This window comes from Panthera leo, chromosome A3, assembly GCF_018350215.1.
Source record: "Panthera leo isolate Ple1 chromosome A3, P.leo_Ple1_pat1.1, whole genome shotgun sequence".
NCBI lineage: Eukaryota > Metazoa > Chordata > Mammalia > Carnivora > Felidae > Panthera > Panthera leo.
Window position 1 is genome coordinate 104742145 of NC_056681.1, and position 21162 is coordinate 104763306.

At 44.9% G+C, this 21162-nt stretch overlaps 1 protein-coding gene across 3 annotated transcripts in view; it reads right to left on the minus strand.

Moving 5' to 3' along the window:
* Positions 1-750: 750 nt before the first annotated feature.
* The window catches only part of NCAPH (non-SMC condensin I complex subunit H), a 33433-nt gene continuing 13021 nt past the window's right edge, over positions 751-21162 (minus strand). Inside the window, exons 7-18 of one of the 3 annotated variants that reach the window (XM_042933121.1) lie at positions 20465-20654; positions 18718-18809; positions 17800-18005; positions 13964-14112; positions 13506-13612; positions 12504-12626; positions 9312-9422; positions 7947-8123; positions 7170-7283; positions 4897-4988; positions 4484-4559; positions 751-1276 (exon numbers count right to left, since the gene is read on the minus strand). In XM_042933121.1, coding sequence (XP_042789055.1) covers positions 1217-1276; positions 4484-4559; positions 4897-4988; positions 7170-7283; positions 7947-8123; positions 9312-9422; positions 12504-12626; positions 13506-13612; positions 13964-14112; positions 17800-18005; positions 18718-18809; positions 20465-20654 — 1497 coding nt within the window. In that variant the 3' untranslated portion in view covers positions 751-1216. Of the gene's footprint in view, positions 1277-1798; positions 2100-4483; positions 4560-4896; positions 4989-7169; positions 7284-7940; positions 8124-9311; positions 9423-12503; positions 12627-13505; positions 13613-13963; positions 14113-17799; positions 18006-18717; positions 18810-20464; positions 20655-21162 lie in introns of those variants that run through there. The other 2 variants (XM_042933120.1, XM_042933122.1) reach the window with 2 other exon arrangements.

Consider the following 21162-nt stretch of genomic DNA (forward strand, 5'->3'; position numbering starts at 1 on the left):
TAACGCACGTTCACAAGTCTACCCTCTCAATGTGGCAGAACAGGTAACATTCTTTGGACACGATTGGGGAAGCACGTTCTGGGGTGTGTTTTGTGTGGTTTTTGGCTTAGAAATAAGTTCTTTATTATCAAGAGCTATTGCCAGTCAAATACCTCACTGCTTCTGATCTAACATCCAAGATCTCTATTTACCCAGTGAGTGGTGACAGGGTGCTCTGATAGACGGAGGACCTGCCAAGGAGAGAATTACTTGGATCAATGTCTACAGGCAGAGCCTGTGATCTGAGCAGCATATAGTGCCAGTGGCTAAGAACAGACTCTTAAGAAGCACATTAGTTCAAGATCAGTCTCTGACAGCTGTCTGCCCTTAGGCAGGTTCCTTTACCTTCAAGTACCTATTTCTCCTCTGTAAGATGTGAGTGATGAAACTATGTTCCTCACAGAGATGCTAAGAAGGCTGAGTGAAGTAATCCACAGGAGGTAGCCACTTAAACAAAGGTTAGCAATTTTTACCACCATCACCCTCCAGCAGAATTCATAGACCCAATGGACCCAATCTGGAAATCTGAACCTCCAGCCAGTGGTTTCTTTCTCCTCTACTGTTACAAGACCAATCTTCTCAGCCCTTAAGTGTTTCCTGCCTTTACTGACACACAGGTACCTCATCAAGCTAACAAGACTGCAACCCCCTTAAGGGAAAGCACCAGCTCTAAAACTTATCTAGAAGACAGTCAAATATTTTGTCAAGCACATGATTCAGAATGATTTTATTTAAGCAGACATAACATATATACATTTGTAAGTGCACAGACGATGTATTTTATGTACATGGCTTAGACAGCTGTTTAAAGACAACCAGTGCCTACTGGGAAATAATTTTCTACAAAAGTGTGGAAAAAAACAAAGATCAACTGAGGAGGCAAAAACTAGACATGAATTCAAAACATGGATATAGGTTTTCATAATCAAGAGCAGTGCCCTCACCATCTCCTCCCTGTGGTCACCACAGGGCAGGAAACTTTAATCAAAGAGCTTCAGGGTGCTGGTTCCCAGACCGTGAGGAAGGGAAGGGAAGAGCAACAGATAAAAAACCCGGCACTTTGGTAGTGGGCTACAGCCTGGCCACAGGCCTGCCGCACTTGCAGCACCCAGAGTGGGGACGTCCCGGTCACCGAAGAAGCGATGAGCCCCTTTCTGCCAACTCTTCTCGGGCAAACTCAATCCCCTTGCCTCACAAGAATGTCGGAAAGGTCCTCAGTTCCTTCCAGCTTTAGATTCTGAAGGAAGATCAAACACATGAACAGATTCTAATCAAGGTAACAGGGTGGTGACTACAAAGAATGAACTTAGTCCCATGATTGTAAGAAAATTATGTTATAGCAAATATCATTTGCATAATAAAGCTAATTGCAAATCCTTGCCAACTGCAGGGGGAAAAAAAGGCAAAAAGAAAGACTTCCTGGTGCTGGTTCCTGCAACAACCTCTCTCTGTAACGGGCCCAAGAGCTAAGCTATTTGCTCTGGAAGGAACGAAAAGTGGATGGGAAGCCACCAGGAGACACAACACATGCTTGTTAACCCTGTCCATGTGCGGCCTTGTCCAGGCCCTCCCCCTCCCTGCCCCATAACCTCATCCCTGAGGACGGCCGTGACAGCCCCCTCGCTCCATCTGCTCAGGCCTTTCCCTACCTCTCAGCTCTTCCCCCACCTAACACCCCCACTCTCCCACCCCATGAATTCCCCACCAATCCCAGGCACTTGTTTCCTTTAAGACCAAACAATTGCCAGAGGCGTGTCTTTCCTAAGCTCACCACAAGCATACCTCCCCTCACTTGGCACTGGAGGCAGGCACGATGTGCTGGCACTCAGCAACCACACCACCCTTTCTGGTGCACCTTCCTGTACTGCTAACGATGGAAAGCTGAAATCATACCCCCCTGAAGTGTGACTTCTACGACTCAGGTTCCAGAAGCGGTTCAGGTTTGGGTAATCAGTCACACCATATTGGCACTCAGGCCCACAGAGGTAGAGGAGACCCTGCGTCCACCACTGCACCCCACGCCCCGTCGCACTTCTCAGGGGAGCTCATTCCCAGAGTGGCTAATGAAGAGTCCAGATGGGAGTGAAAGACAGGGAGAAAGAAGGCCACAAGAGAGTCATGTTCTGGTATTAAGCGTTGTGAAATTTCTCTTGGTGGTTCTAAACTGAGTTACCACACACCCCTGCAGACTATCATGGTAACTGACAGGGTCAATGTTACAGTCAAATCTTCTCAAACAGCCCAAAGCCAAGACCCAGCAATGGCCTCCCTCAGCGCTTAGCCCAAGGGTTTCTGGTCTGGTGCCATCTCCCCATCCTTTAAATGCTGAGCGCTCTGGGCCCCTAAAGACACACTCGATCACAGCATAACAATCCCGGCCCTGCTGTTGGGGGAAGCAGCGCAGTGCTGGAGCCAGAGCATTATGTGCCTCAGTGAGACCACAGAATCACCGATGCTTTTTAGCAGGGTTTCCTCGGCCCGGTCTATTTCGGAACCGAGTGTAGACCATACAGCCGCTCTCTCACAGGGAAGAGGCAGGCTTCTGCAGAGACACACAGCCCAGGGCAACACCGATTCTCAGACTGGTGCAATTGAGTGAAATCAGTAACATTCTCAATTTGGACTCAAGATGAGGGTTTCTGAGCTTTGGGGGCACCCTGTGCTTTAGGAGCCTGTATGTGCTAGGAGAACACACCCAGAGGGAGAGTTCACCAGCACCTACGTCCGTAAAGATGGTGTGAGGTTCCAGGCCTCCCCCAGAACAGCTTTACAGTCACACTTCTGAATGTCAGACAGATGGATGGCTTGTGTGCCCTCCTCTTCAGATGGGGAATCCTCCTCAGAGCCATTTGTGGATTTCTTGTCAGGATGATAATATCTTTTTTTTTTTTTCCTCCTAGTTATTCTTTCTTCATGTAGTTTGCTTCTGACATTGGATAAGTTGGAACATGTCAAGAATCACACGGAGCCATTCTCACTGCCATCTCCCACAACCACGGATGGGGCTGTGTGTCCCCTAGCCTTGTCTTCAGGACTTCTGAACAGGGCACATGATCTCTCCAGTCAGCCACTGCTGCTTACTACCTTTCACCCTGCAGCCATGTGAGTTCAATGTTCCTGGGTCAACAATCAACCACGGTGGCTCTAACGTATAAGCTCTTCCCGTCAGAAGCTAAGCTGGGTTGCTCTGTTCACGCCTCAGTAGTGAACGCCCGGGCCCAACAGTCAGCACCGTAGGTGCACACGCGCAGCACCTGTCCTGGCTCACTGGCTTTTCCACATCTCTTCCCCGCCCAGCCTCAAAACTAGCTTCTGCCAAATGGACACTTTCTTCTTCTTCAGTGAGGTCATGAGCTTCGAAAGAGAAAAAGTGGTCCCTGACTCCCAGTGGGAGGTCCACGTGGATAGGCTGAAGGCTATCCTACACGGGTCATCCTGCAAGGGAACCTCTCGCCTTCGGGCCCAGCAGTCAGTCCAAGCAAGCCCAGAGCTGCGAAACAGCCGATCATTGCGTCATTTTAATTACGAGGCCAGAGGTCAGGCACTGGCACACAGGAAATCCTGGGTGCTTCTGCAGCACCCCATTTTTGCTGGCATTCCAGTGCAATCTTATCGATCCTCTCAAACCACTCTTCAGTGTTCAGACAGGCGCCACACTCTCGGCTCTGGGGCAGGGTTCCGGTCTTGGAGGAGGTTAGAATCCACAGCTGTGGTGCATGATAGCAGCGAGACATGCCCAGCCCTAGTGATGCTCTACTTCAAGAGCCAAAGTCTACGTGAGGGACCGGCTGCCTAAGGACACAAAAGGATACAAAGGGTACAAAGCCTCACGCAGTGCCACTTGTTGGGGCTTGTTGCTGGCTGCCTCACCGGGCTGCCTCCTGCGTAGCTGCCACCACACTCTTGGGAAGATGGGTCCCTGCCCGCTCTTCTGGTGACTGTGCCACGACTGCTCAGTTCTGCTGGCTGGCGTGGCACACTGCGGAGCCTGGCATTGTTGGTGGTGCAGCCCTGCTGGCCATGGCCTCCATGTCTCACTATCCTCTCCCTGCATCAATTTTCCTTTCATCCTCACCTGGCCCTCCGTCCTCCACCACATCTCCATGTGTCTTGACTTTGGCACCGGCAGGATTTGCCCTTTAAAGCCTCCGACACCCAAAAATACAAAAGCACTTTATGCTTTAAAGTTGGGAACTGACAGATCACAATTCAGCACCTAAAAATTTCCCCAGTTGGGTCCTCCTCATTATTTTCATTGCTAATCACACCAAGTGGCCTTTTTCTAAGTCACTTCTAAGTGCATGGTTAATCCTCTGGGTTGAAAGTACTGCGTGAGTCACTGTATTTAAGATGTCCTATGAGGTTGCCCGTGAGAGATCTAATTAAGAGCTCAAACAGGTTGCGATGAACACAGAATACTCCCACGCTTACCAGATTTACCTACCTTTTCATTGGCTAAATGTAGGAGACAGGCAAAGGCCAGAGGTATAGAGAGGTTCTGAGCCATGAGGGGAGGCAAGCTATAAAACAAAGAGGCAAGTATTTAGCTGGGTCACTGCAGTTCTAGGAACAAAGGCTCTTTCATCAAGTATGAATACACATGTCCAGTGAACAAACTAAGCAGAAACAAAGAAATATTTCAGATGCATCTTATAAGCAGGTTCTTCTAGTTTCTCATTTGGAAATAAAATATCACTTGTCCCATTCCAGTCAATGGTGCAGAAAAATGCCTTTTTAAAAGTTGGTCTCTATTAACTCATTTCACAATGCAAAGAAGACACGGAAAAACTGCCCCAAGTATTAAAAGAGCAGAGCGTGTGCAGAGGGTCTGTCAGCCCTGCGGTCACTGGCACGCACCTCTTCTGCAGATCCTTTGTGAGCCTGCTGAGCATCTTCTCATCAGCCACCTTTCCCATGTCCCCGTCTTTTCCAGTTTCACTGTGGTTTGTCTAACAGAAGAAGGATATTGACAACTCCGATATGTGGGACCAGTTCACTTTCGAGAAAGCAACATAAACCTAAAGATTGTATCTCCAAAAAGTCTACATCTGAATGAAACCACATTTTCTAAGTTACATCTTAAAGAAAAGGGACCCATAAGGGGACTCCATTCCTTAGCCCTGCACCAGGACACTGACTACCAAGTGATGGTAAATGTTGATGTCAATGCCAGTGTAATCCCAGTAAAGGAAAAATTGCAAAAAGTCTTCTAGTTTTCTCTGAGGAAAAAAATACAAAACAACAAAAGCCATGATCATTTATAGTTTCAACTGGCCTAATGCAGCCAAGGGCAGCACAGAATCCATAATCCATACGGCAAGCAGTTATCAAAGGATGTCATGTCTCGTATTTGTGTTACAATAATTCAGAATGTGTACATGGTGGGTGGGATGGGGAGGCAGGACAGGATGGGTGACAGTATACATAAAACAGTGATAGTTATCAGAAGTAGGTGTTCACTATACTATTCTCTCTCTACTAATATGTTTGAGTATTTTCGTGATAAAAGACTTTTTAAAAAAGGATAAATTCTTAGTTAACCATAATCCCTGGAGTAGAGGGTATTCTAAGTTGTTTAAATTCAAAGTTTGGGGTGCCTGAGTGGCGCAGTCAGTTGAGTGTCCAACTCAATTTTGGCTCAGGTCATGATCCCAGGGTTGTGGGATCAAGCCCCACATCGGGCTCTGTGCTGAGCATGGAGCCTGCTTAAGATATTCCCTCCCTCCCTCCCTCTCTCTCTCCTTCTCCCTCCTACCCCCCACCCCCCATCCCTGGTCGCGTGCTGTCTCTCTAAAAATAAAATAAATCTTTAGGGGTGTCTGGGTGGCTCAATCAGTTAAGCATCCGACTTTGGCTCAGGTCATGATCTCTGTGAGTTCCAGCCCCGCAGCAGGCTCTGTGCTGACAGTTCACAGCCCGGAGCCTGCTTCTGTGTGTGTCTCTCTCCCTGCCCCTTCCCAGCTTGTGCTCTGTCTTCCTCTTTCAAAAATAAATAAACGCTTAAAAACAAACAAACAAACCTTTAAAAAATAAATAAATCTTCAAAATAAATATATAAATAAATAAACTCAAAGTTTACGTAGAACCCCTTTCCTACTTTTTTTATTTTTAATTTTTTAAGATGTTTTATTATTTATTTTCGAGAGAGAGACAGAGACAGAGTGTGAGCGGACACACTCTGAGAGAGAAAGAGGGAGACACAGAATCCAAAGCAGGCTCCGGTCACTGAGCTGTCATCACAGAGCCTGACGCGGGGCTCAAACTCATAAGCTGTGAGATCATAACCTGAGCCAAAGTTGGACACTTAACCCACTGAGCTACCCAGGCACCCCACCCCTTTTCTACTTTGTAAAAAGCGCATTTCCCTTACATTTGCATCCTATTCAGTTTTAGGCATATGATTGGAGCCTTAGCTGATATGTAGGACTACACAACTCAGGGTCCTCAGTCAAAGCATGATTTTCACTTCTCAGCCAACAGGAGAAGGTATAGGAGAACGGGTTGGGTTTGGAAAGCTCAGAACATTGCCTGAGCATTAGCGGTCCAATAGAGAGGATGGAAGGATTCTGGTTAACTGAAAGTTCCATTCAGTTGGAAACAGTCAGTCAAGGTTTCACCTTGTTCTGAAGGAGAAAGAGACAATTTGACAAAATTGTTTTTTACTATTTTCCTACTTTGATTATATTTCCCAAATCAAGAAGTATTAGATCAAAGGGCTTAAACATTTTATGGCACCTGAGATGTTAGAATTTGCTTTCCAAAAGGGTCATTTATCAACTTAAATTGCACCAGCCGTGAGTAAATGCTCCAAGCTTTTCCTCAACTCTGTACTGAAAAAATTGTTTAACTGCTAAAGTTGCTATTTTAAAGGAGCCTAAAATGCTTTCATCTGTATTTTTTGATTACCAGCAAGGCTGAATAATGTCACATGCACTAGTTTACCATCTGCATCGCCTTTGGTGTGACTTGCGTGTTCATATACTTGGTTCATTTCTCTTTCGGAGGTGTGAAGTTTCTTTGTATTTCTGAATGAATGCTTTCTGAATTCACGCCACTGATCTTAGAGCCTTAACCATGAGCTATTCCCCTCCCACATGCCGGGCACCTAGAGAGTAAGCAGAACATGTTACCTCCGCGTCTGCATGCTTGGAGAACTCTGTCAGCAAACTCCACATGCTTTGCTTCAACTTCTTCATGTCCATCTTTTTGGCAGTCTTGGCATAATGGATTTCAATTTTATTTACCTGCAATAGATATATAACCAAGTAAAACTAAGTAAAATAAAAAAAAACATTTACCATCAACCCATTGTAAAATCAAAAGTCTGGAGTTCAAATAAAGAATCTAGTTTGGTTTAATCCAAGGAGTTCTAGAACTTCCTTTGGATATACCAAAATAGAGTCCCTTCCTTTAATCTAATTTCTTGTTGATCAAGTATAATCTACATTAAGACTAACCTGGAATCCCAGTGTAAGAGACATAGGTCAATCAAATATATATGAAATCACCAAGCCTGTCACTTGGTACGGGACAGATGCTTAATGCATGATAATTTAATACAAATTGAATCTGGCCAAGATTTTCCAGAGACAAATAGCTAGCCTCACGCAATCAGCACAGAAACCGATTTTCCCTGCCTGCAGCCTTCATTCACATACTTTACCACTTTGCCCCTAGTTATATGGTTTATCACAATCTCTGGAGAGATGACTAATTCTACACATACTTAATTAGCATCAGCTCATTCCCAACACAGCCCTACTTAAGAGTCAGCCACTTAAAGAGCAACGACTTAAAATAGAGGGGGAAAAAAAAAAAAATCAAGCCCAGACCAATATGACTCTCATATAGGAGGCAAATTAAATAGATCTCAGGCAAACAATATAATTCTCGGCTTTCACCTCTACCTTCTGAGGTTCAGCTACCAGATTCGACTCCCCATAAGTGGTGATGTCCAATCCTTGGACTTCAGGGATATCATCATCCTCTTGTGTTGTTTTAGGTGGATGGCAAGATGTAAGGTCAAAGGTCCCAACTGGTCCCACAAATAAATCATCCGACTCTTCATAATCACTGTCAGCAGCCTGGGAAAGAAAACAGTTCTTCAAGTTTGGCAGAAGCTGTCTGAGAGGCTTAGAAGTACCCTTGAAAAAGACTGTATTTACACATCAAGAGCAGAGCACCTGAGAATTCATTGTGTGAGTCAACCCTACGATGGACTTCTAGGTGCCTCTACTTATCTTCCTGTTATACATAAACCCTAAGAGGAAAGCTAGCTGTTAACTAAGACCTCTAGAGCAAGTTAAAAGGAATTCAATAATCACAACTGCCAGTATCACCTTTGGCTTCAGGCCAACTTAAGATTTCATTTTATAGAAAGCATTCTTGAAACACTGGAGATCTGACCCACATCCCTCACCCAATGTGAGCACAAGAGTCGCCAGGGGTCTCCAGCCGGCCACAGGATTCCTGTCCGGGAGCCATGAAAAATTCATTTTTGGACCAAGGCCAGCAGGGATGGATCAGATCTCTGGGCTGGGACCTAGGACTTGTTTTTAGCAGTGATTCTTTTTTAGGGTGATTCTTAAACACCCGGAAAGTTTGAGAAGCACTCAAGAGGTCTGGATTTTCACTAAAATGTAACAACGCAATTCTCCACGTAAGATGGTAAGGTGAACAAACTATTCTGCAGTTCTTGTCCCTCTCCCTACAGGGACACAGATGAGGCCTAATATTTTCCCCCTTTCTGTTATTTACATTCGCTATCTCATTAGTGGACTCACAGTAGGAATACTGAGATTATTTAGCCTAAACCTAGATCTAAATTTGGGGAGTAGCTTGTATAAGTTTGCAATGTAAGAACCAAAATCAGAGCTAGAAGCCTAGTCTCCTGAATCTACCCCATAGACTTTTTGCCTATCAGATCACACCATCTTCACATGTCTATGTGCTCTGTCTCCCTAGCCGAAATACTAGCTCCTCAGAGCAGGAAGAGTATTTTCCTTTGAAATCCCAAAATAGCCAAGATAAGTGCTTTGCACAGGCTAAAGATATTGACTGGTTTATGATCATTCGCTTTCCGCATGTAGGACTGGTGGCAAAGCAGGCCAAGGTTTTGGCTGTTTCCTCACCTTTGCTCATTCCCTGATGCCTGGGGCAGGGCAGGCAGCCACAAACTCCCCACCTGATTTAGAATTTCCTGCAGCTTTCCACCATATAGGAAAGAAGGCTCTTCCGCTTAGAAGAGAGGACAGAGCTCTTCTCTCCTTTACCTGTAATCCAGGGCAAAAGTTGGAGGTGTCGTTAGGGTTGTTGTAATCATAGTCTCCAATTTCTTCATAATGTTCAGTTCCTGCCCTCTGGCCTTGGGCCATCTTAAGTAACTAGAATGAAGGAAAGAATAACAGTAGAAAGCAATTTCTAGGAAAGCATCTCTAAACTAAGATGGACAATAACCTTAGTTCTTATGATCAATCTCCTAGAATTATAGAATTTTAGGGGTGTCTGGGTGGCTCAGCCGGTTAAGCGTCTGACTTCAGCTCAGGTCATGATCTCACGGTTCGTGAGTTTGAGCCCCACGTCGGGCTCTGTGCTGACAGCCCAGAGCCTGGATGGAACTTGCTTCAGATTCTGTGTCTCCCTCTCTCTCTGCCCCTTCCCTGCTCACACTCTGTCTCTATCTCTCAACAATAAAAATGTTAAAAAAGGGGCGCCTGGGTGGTTCAGTCGGTTAAGTGGCCAACTTCGGCTCAGGTCACGATCTCGCGGTCCGTGAGTTCGAGCCCCGCGTCGGGCTCTGTGCTGACAGCTCAGAGCCTGGAGCCTGTTTCGGATTCTGTGTCTCCCTCTCTCTGACCCTCCCCTGTTCATGCTCTGTCTCTGTCTCAAAAATAAATAAACATTAAAAAAAAAAAAATTTAAAAAAATGTTAAAAAAAAAAATTAAAAAAAAAATAGAATTATAGAATTTTAGAGTTCTAAGGGCCCTGAAAAGTCATCTTAATCCTGACAACTTCAACTGCACAGCTCCGTTCTAGAGCAAGCCCTGGGGTAGCAGGGCTTGGAGACTCCATCCAACCCAAATAAACCAGAGAGCTAGTGTGCAATTAGGTCTGTGCACAACTTTATTGGAAAGGGTTTCTTCATTAAAAACAAAACTGCCTAAAGCTATCTGAAAAGAAGTCAACTTGGCTGCCGCTCGAGCAATTCTGAGAAAACCCATTCACAATTTTAATTCACAGGCAGCCTGTCTCATTTCTGAGACAATCATAAGAAGAAACATTCAGCTTTTTTCCCTGTTGTTACACACAGGGTCCTTGTTCTGCCTTCCAGAGCCTCAGAGAACAAGTCTGCCTCCTCCTTTGGGAATGCCTGTGACCACAGCCCTTCAGATATTTGCTGATCTTTAGACCAGTGATTTTTGCCTGAGGGGTTTCTTTGGGGAGAAGGACATGAGGCTGAAGGTATGTAGTTTACAAAGCATACTGAATATTTTAATACAACTCTATACCCAAAAGCAGCCAAAAAATCCCCTTCACAATGTTTTTATAATACAAATCCAAAAATAATATTCAGCAATAGGTATTTATTGTCTACTTTCTTCCACTGTTCCTCCTATAACACTATTTCTAAATCCCTCTCCATTTAGGATACTCTCCTCGAGGCACACTCTAAATTGTCCATAGTCTACAAAAAGTGTTTCAGGAAGGGAACATGACAGCGGTTGCTATTAGAATCCCCGTGCAAGATATTAAACTGGATGGGTGGTTGATCTGTATAGTCTCTAACCAAATAGTGCTTATTAATCCAGCATCTAATTTCCAGGGTTTCCAGAGCTTAACAGTGATTTTCCCAGTGTAACTCTGCTGGGAAGGTCAGGGAACTCCAGCTCCTGCTGCCTGGCTGCCCTACCACACACCGTGTATTTGTTCCTATGGACAATCAGAAGCAAAAGTTCTTTCTCTATAAGAGACAATCATAAAACAAAAAACAAAAACAAAAAACCACCCCCTGGAATACAATGTCTCAAAGACTTTGTTCTACCACCTTAACATCTGAATACGCAAATTCCCACCGAAGGCCACAATCTTCAAATGTTCACAATAAGGGCTTGAGGGAAAAGGGGGTGGCTTGTGGCCACAGAGAGCAGCTCCAGGCTGGGCAAGGTTTGAGAAGTGTCCTACCATCCTGCTCTTCCGCCACAGGGTTCCATTTTCTGATCAGAACGAGGGGGCTAGCATCTTACCAATACTGACCATAGCCATACTTTCTCGTACTGCGGTTTTGTATCTCTTTCTGCACTTTTAAGAGTATTTCTATTAAGTAAACAGTGTTGATTAAAAAGGAAAATAAATTACTGTTGGTTTATAAAAACACAATGTGAGATATCAGTGATTTGGGGGAGCTGTATACATATCATTACGGTCTTGTACAGAAACAGGCAAAATAAGGAAAAGGAAACTGAAGACGGTTTGTGTATATGACGCCACAAGACTAGAACCACCAGGAATGCAAATGAATGGGGGTCTAGATAAATGAAAGCTAGCTTGGGGCGCCTGGGTGGCGCAGTCGGTTAAGCGTCCGACTTCAGCCAGGTCACGATCTCGCGGTCCGTGAGTTCGAGCCCCGCATCAGGCTCTGGGCTGATGGCTCGGAGCCTGGAGCCTGTTTCCGATTCTCTGTCTCCCTCTCCCTCTGCCCCTCCCCCGTTCATGCTCTGTCTCTCTCTGTCCCAAAAATAAATAAAAAACGTTGAAAAAATAAAAAAAAAAAAAAAAAAAAAAAAAAATGAAAGCTAGCTTGAACCACTGACTGGTTGCCCTGGCAACAGTGACATGCGCTTGCTACCAGCATCACCAGAAGAACCACAGGCAGATGAAGCAAACGGCGACTAGGTACAGCACCAAGTGGTCTGGAGTGCTCATCTTAACAGAGGAGCCAGGAAGGTCGCGCAGCACTGGAGAACTCCCTGAGGACTGCACAGTCAGACACCGGCACCTACATCACCCCTCATGTCACAGTCTACACCCCGTCCACACCCTGACCATGAGGAAGGCAACGTGGGCTGGGAACAGCATCTGCCTAGTGAATCCACCACCTCAACGAGAAAGTAGAGAATCAAGCAATAACTAACATCTTGTAAGAACCTCAACAAAAGATTGTTTATCGCCCTAGCATTTCAGCGTGTAGGGCTCAGTGTCCATCCGGAGGTCTAACCAACTGATGTATTTCAAATCTTTGGTGTACATCTATCCCATAAGCTTTCCCTTTAGCTCTGCTATACCCACTGCGTCTTCCAGTAACTGCCCTGGGCTAACACACATCTCTCCTCTCGCTCTCTCCTTTTCCTTAAAGGCACTGTCTGACAGTCACACTACCCATCATTCGATACCTCTGATGCTATCAGCAGGTTAGACAACAGCAGCAGCCTGAACGAACCAAGGAACAGTCTTATCCTGGTCTTACCCTGGTTCCTGGTTTGAGATGCAGCTGGACAAGATTATCAGTCTCATACAGGAAATCCGTAGGAAGAGTGGTAGCTCTCCAATTCTGATTCTCCAAAGTGGATTTGGTCAGAATAGTAGCAGCCTATTAAAAAAAAAAAGTTTTTAGGCATCTTTAATAAGAATGTTCTAAACATATATATATATATATATATATATATATATATATATATTTTTTTTTTTTTTTTTTTTTTTTTTTTTTTTTTTTTAAGGAGCTTGGAAAGGATTTGGGCAGCACTAGTCTACTGTCAGAATTCCCAGTTCCATGTGAAAGAGTGATTTTGCTAGACATTATTCTTATTCTAAACCTGATTCTATCTGCCACTGAGTTCGGGTTTTTTTCTCAATTCCTCTAGAGACTGAGGGAGAATGAAACCATCTATTTACTCTAAAACTTATATTTGTAATTAATTGTTTAAAAAATCACATCTGTGGGGCATCTGGGTGGCTGTTGGTTAAGCGTCCAACTCTTGATTTTGGCTCAAGTCAGGATGTCGCCATTTTGAGTTTGAGTCCTGCACTGGGCTTCATGATGACAGCACAGAGTCTGCTTGGGATTCTCTCTCTCCTTCTCTCTCTCTCTCTCTCTGCTCTTCTCTTGCTCACATACACTCGTGCTCTCTCCCTCTCTCAAAATAATAAATAAACTTAAAACAAAAATCACATCTAGGGGTGCCTGGGTGGCTCAGTTGGTTGAGTGTCTGACTTCAGCTCAGGCCATGATCTCACAGCCCAGGAGTTCAAGCCCCACGTCGGGCTCTGTGCTGACAGCTCAGAGCTGGAGCCTGCTCTGGATTCTGTGTCTCCCTCTCTCTCTGCTCCTAACCCACTCGCATTCTGTTTCTGTCTCTCTCAAAATAAATAAATACTAAAAAAAAAAAAAAAAAAAAATCACATCTGAAAAGAAAGAAGAGTAAAAAGAGTAATTTAAGAAAGCACATATGCTAATAAATCTAGCACAAACCTTTGTTTTTCGAAAATATATGTCAAAGTCAATATCATCATCAAAGTCAATTTCAAAATCTTTCTTTGTATTCTTCTTTTTGTTTTCTGATTTGGAGGCAGCATCATCTGCAGAAATGAACACAGACATCAATACCGTTCACCTCTGTGGACAATATTTACCCATTCTGCAGGATCCTTATCAATGGCAAAATACCATTTTTATCTGAACAACATAATGGCATTAGGAAAGGCAAACCACATACCTATTTCATCAACTGGTAATTTGTGGTCTTGCTAACAAAACACAATAAAAAATATGCTAATTAATCCCTTCCATTCAAAGATAGAATGCAAAACATAAAACGCTGGCAAGCCCTTCAGAGTTCTAGAGTCCTGCCTTGTAAGCTTGTGGTCATTCCCACACATGCTGGATGGTCACTGACACTACGTGTTCAAGTTCCATCTAGAAGTACATACGTTTGAGTCGGGGTCTAAAGCGCCAGTGATCCGGGCCAGCCCACATCGACATGGTACGGGGACTAAAATAGGAATATTCTCCAGGTTTCATGGACAGAAGGGGGCACATGGTCCTAATGTCTCCATCCCCAAGGGGAATCATTTCTTCCCTGTAACACACATGAAATCACATTTTTACATGTACAACCACGTACATGTCAATATATATAACACAATCATGCATTTACACGTAAAGCAGCATGTGAGGCAACTGAAGACTACCTACTCAGCTTTCACAGATGGGCAGGATTTCTAAGAGTTAGTTCAATATAAATACTTCGTTAAAAATCCTTTAGTTCTTACTTAGTCAAAGCGCTTTTGCTTCTCTTAATTTTATAACAATATGATCATAGCTATACAAGGAGGTTTTAAAGTGCTTCATAAAATGCAAGTTTACCCACTTGAGAGACAAGAAAAGTGGCAGAGAGAAAGTTGGACTGCACAGTTAATAAAATGCCAGAGCTGGGAGTTGGACACAATTCTCTGAATCAGCTTCAAGATCTTTCCATATGGAAGATTTCCCACCACACAAGATGATAATCTCTCTCTCATTCTTTCTTCACCATCCTTCCAAAAGTGAGGGCTCCAATAACACTAGTGTAATGTCTACCAAAAGTGAAACAGATGTTATTCTAATTTGTCCCCCAAATGATCGGGGTGGGGAGGGGCACTTGTAATCCGTTAAGCCATCTTAGCTTTATTCTTTGCTGTGTGTGAAGTCTAACTGGCCAGTCCAGCATGGCAGTTTTCGGTTGATTTTTCAACCTTTCTACAAGGTACTAGTATGTGCGAGGTAGCTTTCTCCTAAAGGCCCCTGACACATCAGAAAGTATGTTAGTGCTGCTATACTGCCCTCTAAAGGTAAAGGTAACAAGGGAACTTCAGGCACCAAGGGGTTTTTCATCCATACTGTGCGATCCATACACACAAATCCTCTTTACATCAAACCTTATGGAATAAGGTTAAAAAGTTTTAACAGGGGACTTCACCTGTATCTACAGAATATTTATTTAAGAACTAGGAAACTGGATTTGTATAATTATTGTGCAATTAAAACTTAATTTTAAAAATAAGAATATGCTCAAAAAAATTCACATTTCCAGTCTGTAGAACGCCCATGTTACTGATAACAACTGTACTACACTGTGAGCTCCGGAGGGAGAAAGACGATGCCTTCAGTAGAATCTCTGCTCAATTCTCACAGATACTGTTCTGTTTTGGCAGTCATGCTGGGACTTTATTGGGAACTTATAGGCAAAGCTGTAAAGAGCTTGGCCCCCATCCCCTGAGAATCTGTGGGCCAGGGCAGGGCTAAGGCCCTTGAGGCTTGAACTCTAGCCATTTTATCTTACGATACACAATACTATGTGGCAGGCACCCTACTGGTCCTAAGTCCCTGACTCAACAACCAACCTACTTCATGGTCTATCCAGTTTTCAAGGCCTACCCCCCACCCCCATCAAGCTTCTCTAATCCCCTCTGGGGGAACTATTTCTTTTACCTGCTCCCCCACCGCAGGGCTCCTCCTTCAATTCAGCACCAGTTCAGCACATCACACTTTAACCTTCAGGGTAAAGGTCTCCTCCCAGTTGGCTTCTAGCACATCACCCAGCACTTAGCAAAATGCTTCATTCTTACATGCATGGAGCAGGCTGTGGTGGGCCCTGGAGTATAGACTAGGTCTGTAACCACAGCAAGCACCTGTACACAGAGAGATTGGCTAGAGCACACGTGGCCCACTGCTGCAGGAAGAGGGAATGCGCCCAAGATGCTGCTGGACATACAACACTTCTGTCAGGCCCGGCCTTGTTAACAGATGATGTGCACAGTTGTCCAAGTGTTGCCATCCAGGGACCAATAACATGGGGCATCCTACAGAACACTGGAATTTATAATTCAGCACTGCCATAACCCACCTTGAGCTAGAGAAGCCCTTAAAGACCTTTTAGTCCAGCACAGTGTTGTCATCACGGGTGCACAGTACAATCACCCAGGAAAAGTTTGGGAAATGTGACGAAGAGCCTGGCTTCAGGGACTCTCAGTGAAATGCTCTGGGGGGGAGCCTACTATCCAAAGTTCATTACATGCAGCCAGAATTGGCCAAAGGTGCTGAGTGATACCCAGCTCCATCCCAGCATTTAACTTCTCTGAGCCTGTTCCCCCATCTGTGAAGTGGGGATAACAGGACTTAATGATAAGGTTGTTGTAAGGCTTAAGAAATGACATTTTCTGCACTACGTAAATTATGGGAGGCAATGCAGGTAAGGCACCTGGCATGGGTCTGGCACAAAGCCAGAATAATATAGCACTCATGAGCTCAGACATTATTATCTAGTCCAAACCCTTCATTTTATGGATGAGAACACAAGACCCTAAAAGGTGATGCCACTTGCCTCTGCCCCACATCTCACATCTATCAATGACAGAGTCAAGTCTGTGCAGTTTAAATATTTACTGAGCTCTCGGGAAAGAACAGCACCAGGCCAAGGATAGGGATTTCAAGATGGACAAAACCTTAGGCTAGAACCTAAGCCCCCTGGCCCTAATGCACTCAGTAGGATGGACTCTACGATTTCATTCTGTTTGAAACTGGAGAGAAATGGAGACATTTATTCAAAATAACAAAATGGAAGTAACTAAAGCCCTTTGTTACCATCAACTCCTCAGATGCCAGGAAAAGTAACAGTTGTTCTCTGACATTTGAAAATGATATTAAAAGAGCTAATCCCACCAACCTGCCTACCATTTCTCACTTTGTAGAAGATAGGATGGGAACGGGGACAAGATTGCAAGTATACTAACAGTACAAACCAGGAGAAGAAAGGACGGTGCCAAAGGTCTTAGATGGTAGTTTTGCCTTGAGGTGCTAAATGTTTAGCCCATCACTATCTACTCCGATTTGAAGAGACATTATCAATCAAATCATTTCCCACATAAGCAGACAAATTATACGGGACAACTTCTAAGGTTTTACCTCATAGCAAACCAGCTTAGCTGTCCCCAGTCACAGGCACACAAAACTGCTGTAGGCACAGGGACTGTTCGTTTGTAGTCTTATGGAATCTCCCACACCCAAGCCTATTCATGACCTTTAGAGGCCCTTGGTACTACGTGATTATGATGCTTCCAAGCCATATTCAAAATTAAAACAATACTAATCTCTTCAGTACGTATAAAAAGGCCCAGAAAGCTCTGATTTTCTTCTATGCCTACTAGAGTAATAAAAAATTTAAATTACTACAGGCTAATTCCTCCTGCCCAATATGCTCAGTTTTATTTGCTTATTTAGTTTCCCCTGCTTTGCTTATCCCTGGTCTGCCTATCTGGTAACTGAACACTGCCCAGCCCCCCTTCTTTGCTTGACCCTGAAGAGGCAGGGGCCACTGTTTCTGTAAGCAGCACATAAGCCTGTTTGTGTCTATAACTGACATGCAGTGATGTAGCCAAAAGCCAGACTATGCGTCATGTGTAGAAAGAAAGCACACTCTGTGCTACCAAAACACGTAACAAGAGCCACCACTGAAGTAGCTCCCGTATCCCGGGTACTTTTTTCCAGCACTTTACATATTTTAGTTCTATCCTTACAAACTCCCACAGTGTCAGTTTTATAACCACTAAGTTGCTGAGCCAAATTCACAGGCAGGTGTGATTCCGTGAGTCAGAACGGCTCAGCCTGTGTGGACTACATGGCCAGCACGCCAGCCTAGCCAGTCTCAGAGATGAAATTCGACTGTCTCAGCAGGGAAAGAACAAATGGAAAACTCCGCTGGGAACATCTGTGGCCCTGAGAGCCTTACGGGCAGCTATGAGTGTGGCAGGGTTCCTTCCAGCTCCTGAACTCAGCGTTGTCCCCAGCCATGCTGTGTTCAGGCTCATCGTTTGCATCAAAGTCGTCCTCCACGGGCCCATCAGGAAAATCCCCGCAGTCATCCTCCTCTACCTCGGCGTTGATGTCAAACACCTGTTCGTTTTTCTTGAACTTGTCTACCAGGGCAGACACGGACTGGAGAGGACAAAGAGAGGGTTCTCTAGTACTCCCCATTCCCACGGCCACCCCAGCCACCGCTGGAGGAACAGACTCCTTTCTCATCCCAAAATTCGAGTTTCCAGCCTCTCCTCCCACCTCCCCAGAGCCAACGTTCTCACGATAGTAAAGCGCTGAGGAAGTTTATATTGTGCAGCACAGGATGAAGCTGTATTGTCATCAGGCACATTTTGTAAAACATGAAACAGGAATCTGTATCCATTAACTACATGTTTAGAGAAAACTGTTTTCCATGGAGACCATTTATTCTGGAAGTGGTAGTATGTAGGCTAAAGGGGGCCATACTAAAAATATACAGAGGAAAGCTCTACACATGACAATTTCTCAGGAAACTCTGTGCCAAGGGACTCAACCCTGAAGAGCAGGAAATTCCTTGAGCCTGACAGCAGCCTGAGACCAGAGGACTGGAATTAACCATGTTAGAGGGTAAAGCTAATTAAAAAAATGCACACCCAGGAATGACAGGGCTGCCTCACCCTCCATTCCTAGCCCCCAGGTTTTAGTCCTTACAGAAGTGCCAAGGGAAATATTTTCTATACTCTTGGCCAAATAAAAATGATGCCACAGTTTTGGTTCTCACTGGGCAGGACTTGTCTTGGGCCATCTCACTGAAACCATGAGCAGTTGGACAAATGCCCAGAGCCCTTAGAAGTCTAAAAGTTGAACTCACCTCATTATGTGCCTCGCTGTCCCATTGAGTGAACTGGAACCCGGCCAGGGAAGGGCAGATCTGGCAATCTTCCACACACTGTTGCAAGGGCGCTGGAGAGAACAGAAGATGGCAAAGAGGGACGATGGCAAAGAATGTGGATGGAGCACACTCCTCCCTGCTCAGAACGACCAGAGCAGCACGATGGAGATGGGAGGCTCAGTTGCCTCTTGTTCTGTGGCAGAGGCTGGCTGGAGGCCAAGCTCCAGGTCACAGACTTCTGTCCAGGGAGAGGGTGGTGCTCCAAAGACATACCCACACTGGAAGCAGGCTCCACATTGGCATTCCAAGAGTTACTGAAACATTAGGGCAGAAACCTGAAGCACAGACATTTGACTCTGAAATGGACTCTGTGCCCCTATGCTATAGCTGGGAAATCAAAAACCCTTCCAAAAAGTGTACCATCTGGGGGTACCTGGGTGGCTCAGTCAGTTGAGTGTCCGACTTCAGCACAGGCCATGACCTTGCAGCTCGGGAGTTTGAGCTCTACGTTGGGCTCTCTGCTGTCAGGACAGAGTCCACTTCCGATCTTCTGTCTCCCTCGCTCGCTCTGCCCCTCCCCTGCTTGTGCTCACTCTCTCTCTCTCTCTCTCTCTCAAAAAAAAAAAAAAAAAAAAAAAAAAAAAAAGTGTACTAACTGCGCAACCAATCATGCAATGCTACTTATTTTAGTCCCAAACTAAACTAGTTACCTCACAAGATTAAAGTCCCAGTTGGGAGCATAAACTTGGAAATAGATCATGAGCACAAAACAGCTGTACTTAGAAAACTTTAGACGAGAATCGGGGCGCCTGGGTGGCTCAGTCGGTTAAGTGTCTGACTCTTGATTTTGGCTCAGGTCATGATCTCACAGTTCATGAGATCAAGCCCTGCATCAGGCTCCATGCTGGGCGTGCAGCCTGCTTAAGTTTCTCTCCCTCTGCCCCTCCCCTGCTCACACATGTGCATGTGTGCACTCTCTCTCTCTCAAAGCAAAAAACAAAAAAAAGAAAAAAAACTTTATACAAGAATAGAAAGGATGAAAATGGGCACCGTAACATCTGTGTGGCCCTGGGGGCAGGGGGGTGGGGGGGAGGACCAATTTCATGCAACACATAAAAAAGACTGCACACAAGTGTAGCTACTACATTCCTGCACCTGCCATCCCCCCCACCCACGGCTGTCACAATTTCTCAGATGATTCAGAGGGGTATGGACGGTAGGATGCGAGGGGGGATAAAACCCTTTCCAAGCCAGTATAAGGAGTTAACAAAAGGACAGGTCCATTCTCAGACCACCACAGTGGAGTCTGAAAATAATTCACAATGCCCTCTTCTCCTCAGGACCCCCTAAATTGGTAACAGAAGAACAAGGCCTCCCTGGCTCACCAAAAGCCTATTTTAAAGCTCCTTTCCCAAGTCCAAACTGTGACAGGCCAGGCTTAGCCCAGGGCTCTAAAACGTGACTGTGCAAGCTGGCTGCTGACAGGGGCACACGAGGGATGCAACACATATAGACCAGGTGGGCATCAGCTACTACTCTTAGACTCCATGCTGCAGAGATGAAGAGAAGTTAGTTTCTTCCAAAAGGATGCCCAATTTGGCATTCCAGAGGCACCTTCTGGTAATTTAGCCAAGCAACGTAATGACAGGCTTATTACACTCCAGGGCTGTACGGAAACTTTTCTGATGACTGAAATGCTCTGGTGAGATGCACTATGTGTACTCACCCTTTAAATCTGTCATTTCTACCCAACCTAAATCTGGCAACTCCAGGGGTTCTTCAGTGGAGAGAGTCTGGACATCGGAAGGAAACAGCAGCTCACTTCTGTAGTCATGGCAGTGGAGGGTCGAGAGAAATACCCCCGCTGTGCTGCACTCATCGAATGAGGCTGCTGTCTTCTGAAACATGGGATCGATCTGAACGTAAAAACAGAGGGAACCGAAGAATTATGGAATGCAGCCAAAGCAAATATAAAATCTCATTCACTGGACCCTGCTTATACACAACTGCATATGCTGGATTGAAGTATCTCTGCACATGATCCAAACAGGTCGAGGGCTTTCTGATAGGTAGAATCTCATCCTAGCAGATACCAATTGAAAAGGAAGCCTGTGTGTGGTCAGATGAATAAATGCATAGTGCTCAAGTACACGGTAAATGGGAACAAGCTTCTACTATGTCAATCTGTTTATAATCTACACAGACAGTATCCCTCTGCTGGTCTCTTTCCATAAGTCAGTTTTCAAATAGCTATCTCTAGTAGAATGCTATCACAACAAATTCTGTGGACTTAGAAAACCTGTATGAGGGATCTGTTCACAAGATCCCGTTATTACTCTGAACAGAAATATTTTCACAGATTTGAAGGAACACACTAAGAGATTGAGGGGAAAGACAGGCAGAGTCAGCAGGACTAGATGGATG